The 10,330-nt window shown below is 45.8% G+C and overlaps 1 protein-coding gene across 1 annotated transcript in view; it reads left to right on the top strand.

Annotated features, from left to right (window-relative positions):
- The window catches only part of LOC137542514 (thyrotropin-releasing hormone receptor-like), a 317,343-nt gene extending 309,586 nt beyond the window's left edge, over window positions 1-7,757 (top strand). Inside the window, exon 4 of the mRNA XM_068264488.1 lies at window positions 7,003-7,757. Coding sequence (XP_068120589.1) covers window positions 7,003-7,413 — 411 coding nt within the window. The 3' untranslated portion in view covers window positions 7,414-7,757. The remainder of the gene's footprint in view (window positions 1-7,002) is intronic.
- The last annotated feature ends 2,573 nt before the right edge of the window (window positions 7,758-10,330 follow it).

Consider the following 10,330-nt stretch of genomic DNA (forward strand, 5'->3'; position numbering starts at 1 on the left):
ATAGAGTTGCATTGGATCTAATGGTCCAATAAGGCATTTACATACAGTAGATTTCCAAAAGATTTCATTCTGAAATCTATTGGAAATCTGTTCCTAGTGTGTGGCACACATCATATAGATTCCTCTCCAATTCGACTTGACAGGCATCTGACAGAAATCTATCTGATGGTCGAATCTGCTGCAAATCTATAAGTGTATGGCCACCATAACAAACATTGTGCGGCACTTTAAAGGATCATGTGTAAACTAGGACCACACCGTACGATGACAGGACTGTGTGTAGTGTGTGCTCATTTAAGTTAACTTGTGCTGATGAACGTCTTCCATTTAGTGAATCATGCTGAATATTTGTTATAGGCTAAAAAAAATTGTGGCATTTAAAACCCATCTTGCCAGTATAATAATAATACGGTAATAATAATTAGGGATGATCGGAACAGGCGATTTCCGCTGCGATGCTCTAATGAAATTCCGTCACCGCTACATTCCGGCGGATCCCCACGGAATTCCGCATTCCGGCGGAACCATTTCCACAATGTTAAAGGGAACCTAATGGATGTTTTCTTTTAAACAAATACCAGTTCCCTGGCAGTCCTGCTGATAACTTTGGCTTTAGTGGTGGCTGAATCATAATCCTGATTACAATTTTTTTTTTGGAGCAGCAGGAGTTGTCGTAGGCCATGGGACCTAGAAGTGGTTCCACGGCAGTCATAATTTTTTTTTTGGAGCAGCAGGAGAAGTTGTAGACCAAAAGCATAGGGTTAGGATAGAATATAACGTCGGACAGCTGCAAAAGCTGCATTTTTATTATCTTAAAATGCAAAAATATGTAGCAGAGTTTGAGAGGGAGACCATTTGAGGCTTGAAAAACAGCAACATTTTAATTTAGTCTGTCTAATCTTCATCATGAATCAGTGAGAGGGGCCTTGTAATTATCACTGATCCATGACTCGTTCATTTTAATGAACGTTAGTATGTCCACATTGTCTGTGGACAGACGGGTCCGTTGGTCGGTGACCACCCCACCTGCAGCACTAAATACTCGCTCAGAAAGAACACTGGCGGTGGGGCATGCAAGAACCTCCAGCGCATACTGAGCGAGTTCAGGCCAGGTATCCAGTTGTTTTGTCCAATACTCCATGGGGTCATCATTACTCTCCATATTGTCTGGAGCACTCTCCGACCCCAAGTAATCATTCACCATACAGGCCAGCTGCTGGCGGTGACTACTTTGCCCATTGATGGTGCTGCTGCTAGAAGGAATATCTGCCATTGGCTGATAAAATTCCTTCAACATACTCAGCAGGTTCACAGATTGGCTAATGGTGCTACTGCTGGGAGTGGGAACAGCAGATCTTTGCTGAGTATGAGGCTTGGTAGCTTGGGCCCGGGATACAGGTGCAGGAAACGCATCTTCTACCCAACGAAGAAGGGCATCCCGGATGTAGCTCATCCTGGCATCTGCTTGGGAGGGGGGTATGAACTGCCGCATTTTCCCCTTGCACCGGGATCTAAGATGGTGGCCACCCACACGTCCAGCCTTGATTTTAGAGTTTTAATCCGGGGGTCCTTACGGAGGAACTGGAGCATACGCGCAGCCATAGGGAAGAGATGTCTGCCATTAATCACCTCTTCCTGGCTGTCAGAACTGTCGTCATGCTCCAGCTCCACATCAGAATCTTCTTCCCACCCCCTGACAATGGGCTCTTCCGCTTCCACAAGCTCTGCCTCCTCATCCAGGACTTGAGCATGCTCACTCACTCCCCCACTTGACTGACCACTGTTCAGTAGGGCTTCCTCCCCCTGTCCGAGCACTTTGTCAAGAGTCTTGTCTAGCATGAAGACAATAGGGAGCACTTCTGATATGCTGCAGTGCTCCTCACTGACCAATTTTGTTGCCTGCTCAAACGGCTCCAACACTTTACATACCTGTCCAATCAGCTGCCACTGGTCCCCAGTAATATAGTCCAGTGGCCTTATTTGGAGGAAGATATCTGAGACAGGTATAGCCTGACCGCCATTCGCTGCTCCCACAACCTCTCCAGCATATGGAGGGTGGAGTTCCCCCATGTCGGACAATCAGAAATAAGCCTGTTCTGCGGCAGACTATGGCAGTGCTGCAGCATTTTCAAGGCCGCGGTTGCGGAGCGACGGATGTGGGCTGACACTTTTCGTGCTGAGGCCACAGCTTCCTTGAACCCATCAAAAGTTCATAAAAATTTCTGGACTACATGCTTGAAGACGTGAGCCAAGCAATGTAAGTGAATGTAGCCACCTTCAGAAATGGTGGCCACCATGTTGGCACCATTATCAGACACCACTACACCTGTCTCCAGTTTTCGGGGGGAAAGCCACTGCCGAATCTGATCCTGTAAGGCTGCAGGGATTACAGATCCGGTTTGCCTGTTCTCGTCCATGGATTCCAGTTTCAGCACTGCTTAGCATCGATGGTGCTGTAGACCAGTGTAGGAGTGGGACAACTTGCTGGGAGGCTCAGCAGCAGCAGACTGTACTTGGACAGAACAGGTAGCAGAGGGAAGTAGAACATGCCTCCCCTTCAACCCACGTGGCGGCACCACCAGCAGAGATGCCCCAGATCTTGCACCCTCCTCGGCAGCACCATGGAGGGTGACCCAATGGGCGGTAAAAGTTAGATACTTTCCCTACCCATGCCTGCTGCTTCAGCCATCCATAGTGAAGTGCACCTTGCCACCGACAGCGTGATCCATAGACCGGCCGACAAACTCCACAATGTGCTGGTGAAGGGCAGGGATAGCATTCCTATCAAAATAATGGCGGCTGGGGATCCGCCATTGTGGAGCAACACTGTTCATCAGTCTGCGGAAGGGGGCACAGTCCACAAACTGGTAGGGCAGCAGCTGTTGGCCAAACAGCCTTGCCAGGAGTGCATTATTTTTTACAAAAAAAGGATCACTTGCAGATAGCATCCGCTTCCTCTGCAACATTTCTAGCACAGAGACCTGACGCTGGAATTCAGAGGAAACCAACAAGGGTGATGATGAGGTGCTTGCCAAGGTCTGGAGCCCTCTTCCAGCCTGGCATGCAGAGGGATTTGAAGTAAAATGGGATGCAGGTTGAATAGGGACAGGACAACTAGAAAAAGAAGAGGAGGGGCCTGTTGCTGCTGCATTTCCTCCGCCCATCTTATTGTAATTCTTTACAAAAGTGACTCTTCTGGACCCTCCACCTGGCCACGAAACACCTCCGTAGTTGACTGGTGGTGATGTAGATTGGTGGTGACACAAGCTACCAGTTGTGATGGATTCCTGGATGAAGAAAACACAGGGGCCATTTCTGTCACCACAGAACCCACCACTTCTTGGGACCTTGGTCCCATGGTCTCCTCCAATGCCTCATCCCAATCCTTCTGCACATCTCTCTCATCGACATAGGTGTGCTTTAATTCTGGAGGAGAGTACTGGGAGGAAGCAACCTCGTCAAGAGAAGCAGCTGCGGTCGGGTTCTGGTCATGAGGAACTTGGCCACTACTGGTGCTGCTGCCACTAGCTTCAAGTTCCTCACACTGGAGAGAGGGTTCCTGTTCGAAATAATCAACTACCCTGTTCGCCTGCTACTCTGTCAAAAGTTTCCTGCGTGCAAACACAGGGAAGACATCTCTGATTAGGGCGGAACGCTTCCTGCTGCTGCTGCCGCCACCCTCAACCTGATTACGTACTTGACGTGATCCACCAACACCACCATCACTCCATTTTCTTTTAGGAGTGGCAAGATATTGCTGCTGCTCTCGCTCCATTGTTTTGGGGCCAAAAACTTTATTGAACTAACCTAACTTGAACTAAAAAACAGATAAGAAAATAAGGGGGTGAAATAAAGAAAATAAATCAAAAACAAAATAAAGAAAAAAAAATGAACTTAGAAAAAAAAAAACTTGCACTACAATCAATCACCTAACTCTCTCACTCTGTCAAACACTAAAGGTGGCCATACACTGGTCGATGTGCCATTAGATCGACCAGCTGACAGATCCCTATCTGATCGAATCTGATCAGAGAGGGATCGTATGGCTGCCTTTACTGCAAACAGATTGTGAATCGATTTCAGCCTGAAACCGATTCACCATCTGCTGAGCTGCTCCTGCCGCCTGTCCCCCCCCCCCCCCCCGTATACATTACCTGAGGCTGGCTCCCGGGCATCTTCTCCGCATTGCACGGCTCTGTTCCGGCTCCATTACGGCGCTTCCTGTGTTACTCCGTGACCAGGAAGTTCAAATAGAGTGCCCTCTATTTGAACTTCCTGGTCACGGCAGTGACCCAGGAAGCGCCGGGATGGATGGAGCCGGAACAGAGCCGTGCAGCACGGAGAAGACGCCCGGGAGCCAGCCTCAAGTAATGTATACTTGATCGGATCGGCCGCCGCTAGCGACGCGCACTTTACCCGCGGGCGATCGAGGGTAATTTCCCGCACGGCGCGATCGACGGACCGATCCGATTTCGGGAGGAAATCGGATCGGCGGCTGCATTTACCGCGAACGATTGGCAGCAGATTCGATCCCAGGATCGAATCTGCTGTCGAAACGGCCGGGAATCGAGCCAGTGTATGGCCTGCTTAAGCCTGCAGCCTGGCTGGCTCTCTCTAACCCTCTCCACACAGCAACTACTAGTACACTACACTACAATCTATCACTCAAACTAACAATCTACTGTCACTCTCTCACAAATACACCTAGCTACTACTACTAATAGCTCACACTCAGTATAATTCTCTCTCACAGTCTTTAAAAAGACTTGTTTTATATACAGTCTTTAAAAAGACTATTGTTTTATGTTGAAACAACTAATATGGGTCTGTCTCTCCTCTCTCCAAAACACCAGACTGAAACCCACAAGCTTCGTGACTGTTACACCTCTCTTATATACAAAATGGGTGGGATAGCTGATGATGGGAAGCTAGGAGCTGGTTGCTAACGTAGGATTGGTTGGTTTTTGTTAAGACTCTAATTGGTGCAGAAATTCTGTTTTTAATGCAAAATTAAGCGTGTTTTAAGCTTCTGTGATGGGTCTATCCCTTCTGATTGGCTAATGCAGCTTTTACACGCTTCTGATTAAATTCCGACGGAATTCCGCATAGAAATTCCGCTATTTCCGATCACCGCTATAGCTTTTCCGTTCCGGCTCACCGGAACGGAATTGCCAATTTCCGACCGGAATCGCGGAAATCTCCATTCCGCGGAATCCGACGAGCAACCCTAATAATAATAATAATAATAATGATAATTGTATAGATTGGAACTGTAGCGGGATTTGAGGAAGGATAACATGTATAGATTGGTTTAGAACTGTAGCGGGATTTGAGGAAGGATAACATGTATAGATTAGTTCAGAGCTGTAGCTGGGGTTTGAGGAAGGATAACATGTATAGATTAGTTCAGAGCTGTAGCTGGAGTTTGAGGAAGGATAACATGTATAGATTGGTTCAGAACTGTAGATGGGTTTGAGGAAGGATAACATGTATAGATTGGTTCAGAGCTGTAGCTGGGGTTTGAGGAAGGATAACATGTATAGATTGGTTCAGAGCTGTAGCTGGGGTTTGAGGAAGGATAACATGTATAGATTGGTTCAGAGCTGTAGCTGGGTTTGAGGAAGGATAACATGTATAGATTGGTTCAGAGCTGTAGATGGGGTTTGAGGAAGGATAACATGTATAGATTGGTTCAGAACTGTAGATGGGTTTGAGGAAGGATAACATGTATAGATTGGTTCAGAACTGTAGATGGGTTTGAGGAAGGATAACATGTATAGATTGGTTCAGAGCTGTAGCTGGGGTTTGAGGATGGATAACATGTATAGATTGGAACTGTAGATGGGTTTGAGGAAGGATAACCTGTATAGATTGGTTCAGAGCTGTAGATGGGTTTGAGGAAGGATAACCTGTATAGATTGGTTCAGAGCTGTAGCTGGGGTTTGAGGAAGGATAACATGTATAGATTGGTTCAGAACTGTAGATGGGTTTGAGGAAGGATAACATGTATAGATTGGTTCAGAGCTGTAGCTGGGGTTTGAGGAAGGATAATCATTTTCTGCCAGTATGATGGGTTTTAAATGCCACAATTCCTTTTGTGCTGCGGCTTCTGCAGACCGACTTGTTTGCTTTTCAGGATTAGATGAGATCAGCGCTCCACAAATATCCCCCCAACAATTCAAACCGTGCTGATCCTCAGAGACCCTGCAGCCTGACTCCTGTGTTATACAGACCTTATCTGTTCCACTATTGTGCCTCTTATAAAACATTCAGTATTGCAAAAATATCTCTAGAGTATAGAGATCTCCAGAGATATCAAACGCACATTCATTATTATATTTCATTTCAGAGAAAACCATATCTTTGTGACAGAACACCTTGTGGTTGTGTCCAGCGCCCATCTAGCCAATTTTGATCATATGGCTGGCTGGTATTTATGGAAAGGCTGAAAATATAGTACAATATAGTATAATATAGGCTGGAGAATTTTTTTTTTCGTTTACCCTCTTCAGTGGAAGAATTAACTAATCACATAAACAGTGACTTCCTATGTCACTACCTTTATGTCCCCCTATAACAGATTATGTCATTATATATTACCTCAGTAACAAGTCAAGCCATTATGACCCCCATAAAACAGAGTCAACCACAAGTCCTTCTTTCAATGTTTGCAGCCGATTCCTGTTTCTTTCACTGTCACTCTGGAGTAATGAGTCCACTAGGAATCAATGTGCTTTAGACACATGCTTCAGGGTCTCTGCTTTCTATGGGAGGTGGACAATGCTGCATACTGAAAAAGTTTGGTTTATTCAGGTAAAAGTAGCCAATCAGCTGGTCTCTTGGGAGAGTTGCTACTGTAGCAGAGTATGTGTGACAAAGTGCCTTGTATTCAGCCAGTGAACTATAATATAACAAGACATGATAAATTCTCACAGATTATGCTGTAATGTGTGGTTCGTCTCATAGTCATTAAGCTTTCTCCTCTGTATTCCTCTCTGGCAGGTCACAAAGATGTTGGCTGTGGTGGTCATCCTGTTTGCCTTGCTCTGGATGCCCTATCGTACCCTGGTGGTGGTGAATTCATTTATGGACCCCCCCTATCTGAATGTCTGGTTCTTGCTCTTCTGCCGAATGTGCATCTATCTTAACAGCGCCATCAACCCCATCATTTACAACCTGATGTCCCAGAAGTTCCGGGCGGCCTTCAAGAACCTGTGCAAGTGCGGTCCAAAGAGGACAGAGAAGGCCGCCAAGTACAACGTCCCTGTCTACTACAGTGTCATGAAAGACAGTTCTCATGACAGTCCAGACCATGACCTGACCATTCAGGAGGACATAAATGGCTTCCCCAGCAAAAAGGTCAACTTTACTGAAAAGTGCATCGATACCACCAGCTCCTACAGCGTAGCATGATGCTGCCTGGAACGTCATAGGAGTATGTCTGATCAGTGTCACGTTCTGTAAAGTGTTGTAAAGGGTAAAATCAACCTGTCATTTGTACACCATGGTGGACACCACTTCTGGAGGAACGTCCATGCCGTAATGAATCACTATATGTGCGGAGGGGTTCATCCTCTCTCTGTCACCTGGGAAGCCTTAATGGGACACGATGCAAACTAACAATTACCAGCCAACCTTGCTGTCAGTTAAGCCCTGGACTCTGTATTTCCCAGCAGCTCAGGTGCTGCAGATACGAGTTTCTTGCAGCTTGGAGGACCTCTCTGTTACAGCCTATAAAACTCATGTAACTTGCATAACTTTCCCTCCCTTCTATGGTGTGTATTTGAAATAGAATGTATTGTCCCTCACACCCCATCTCCACCTGCTGGCTTCACTAGGTTATTACAGTCTAAAAGTTTCTACTGAGAAGGTTCCATGTTGTGTCCAAGGGAATGGTTGTGCTACAGGAAGGAGGTACAAATAATCCACCAGTCCTGCCCTCTGCTGTTCCTGTTAGAAGCCTACAGAGGGCGCTGTCTTTGACAATGATTCTGACATTGTCCTTACCTATCCCTTGGTCCCTTTGATGGGCTCCCCTCTGAGCGTCTGATGGGAATTATGTGAGACATTTTCTGGCAAATGGAATTTCTAGCTATGGCTTCAGATGGCAATGGATGCAAGAGATACTAAATGACTGTCACTCTACCTTGTACAATTGAAATAGTGCTGTGTGATGGGGATGCAGGGCACCAAAATACATAACAAAGCAATGTAACAAGCATGGCTGCTATATATATATATATATATATATATATATATATATATATATCCACCAGTTCCAGAACTACGCTACCGCTATGATGCTGCTCAGAACAACCATCACATTCTTCTTTCATTCTCAGTGTTACTCCGTTAGTATAGCATGTACTCCTTTATTAATGACCCCATTAGCCAAGAACCCCACATTGGGAGTGACGTCAGCTCGCGTACCCCAGGATGCACGTATGGTTAGATGTGTTTCATAGATAGGTATCCATGCTTCCCACTGTCCCCGAATGCATCTATCTCACCCTAAACACTCGTTCAACTGCAGTGCACCCGGTAAGTATTCACAGCACATCACGTCTGCATTCTGTTATGTCGCAGCCTTATTCCAAAATGGATTCCATTCATTTTTTCCTCAGAATTCTACACACAGAGCCCCATAATGATGAGGTGAAAAACTTTATTTGAGGTTTTGGCAGATTTATTAAACATAAAAAAAACTTTGCCATGAAGCTGTGAGGTCTGACAGATCTCTTATCTTCTTTCAGTCTCTATACCCCAATCTTTTACCACACTCTTCACCCTAATGATAAGCCCCCCAGGAGGTGAACAAGCAGCATCTACCTGGCTACGGCTAATCTACAGGACTTCGGTGAGCAAGCTATAGAGACTGAGGCCAAGAAGATCAGACCACAGTTTAGCAATACATTTGCCAAAACCTCAAGTAAAGTTTTTTTCACGTTGTCAATATGGGGAGCTGTGTGTAGAATTCTGAGGGGAAAAAATGAATTTCATCCATTTTGGAATACGGCTGTAACATTACAAAATGTGTAAAAAGTGATGCCCTGTGAATACTTTCTGGATGCACTGTATTCTATATACAGTAATAAACCCTAAGTGTCCTTGCGTCATCCTGTCCCTGTGTATTGCGCTACTGCGCATGTGCAGAATGGACAGGCGCTGGGAGAGGACGGTGTGTGTACGGCGGATGTGTGTGCGTGCGCATGCGCACTGACATGCAGCGGTGGCAACGGTTTGAAGAGACCTAGAGCCTGTTTTTAAATGGGCTGAGGTCTACTAGTGTCTATATAAGATTTATCATTCTTGTTTATTTAAAACCCCCCAAGGCCAATTAAAGTACTCCCGGTACCTTTGTACCACTTAAGAACATGGGCTGTAAAATGGGTATGTAAAATCAGAGTGATGCAAACAACTTCAATGCTTCTTTTCTATATATTTCCATTCAAAGCTCAGTGATGTCACCAGTTTGTAGTGATCCGATAGGCTGCAGTATAATAATACAAGCTGGGGAAAATGGCTGCCAAAGTGACCGCTTCACTTTAGGTGATCAGAAGTGTAAATATTGGCTGACAAGCTTATTATTGGTTGGTACCAAATTCCTGTTTCCTTTCATGTGTTTTTTTATTAACTGGGTATCTGTATAAGTGCTCATATCTTTAATGCTTCTGGCCACAACATGTAAATAAATGCAATAGACTGCATCATTTTAGACTGATAGACTGAATCATTTTCTTTATTGTAATCCTAATGATAATGTGTTCTCTCAGTGCTAAGGCTTCCAGCAGAACTCCGACCACAGCTAAGAAGAAATACTGCAAACAGGAAGTGTCTGTTTGCTGCCAGGAATGTAGCGCTGTGCAGGCAGGAAGTGTCTTACCTGCCATGAATTTAGCGCTGTGCAGGAAGAAAGCAGGGCTGGGCCGAGGCAAAAAGGCTCCAGCCTCAGGGTGCAGTGTAGGAGGGGGCGCGCAACTCACTCAGCTATCATTCCCTTATTGCATTTGAAGCAGAGAGAAATAAGAAAAGGGGATACATGGCAGTGACTGCAAACTAGATGTTGGGGGAGTGGGCTGTGGCACCTCTTAGTCTAATAGAGATCAGTGTGTGATGGCTGGAGTGGGGTGATGAAGGGGCGCACTTTGGTGTCTCAGCCTTGGGTGCTAAAGGACCTTGTCCCAGCTCTGGAAGAAAGTGTCTGTTACCTGCCAGGAATGTAGCGCTGTGCAGGAAGAAAGTGTCTGTTACCTTCCATGAATGTAGCGTAGTGCAGGAAGAAAGTGTCTGTTACCTGCCAGGAATGTAGCGCTGCACAGGCAGGAAGTGT

The sequence above is a fragment of the Hyperolius riggenbachi genome, chromosome 12 (assembly GCF_040937935.1).
Source record: "Hyperolius riggenbachi isolate aHypRig1 chromosome 12, aHypRig1.pri, whole genome shotgun sequence".
NCBI classification, from domain to species: Eukaryota; Metazoa; Chordata; class Amphibia; order Anura; family Hyperoliidae; genus Hyperolius; species Hyperolius riggenbachi.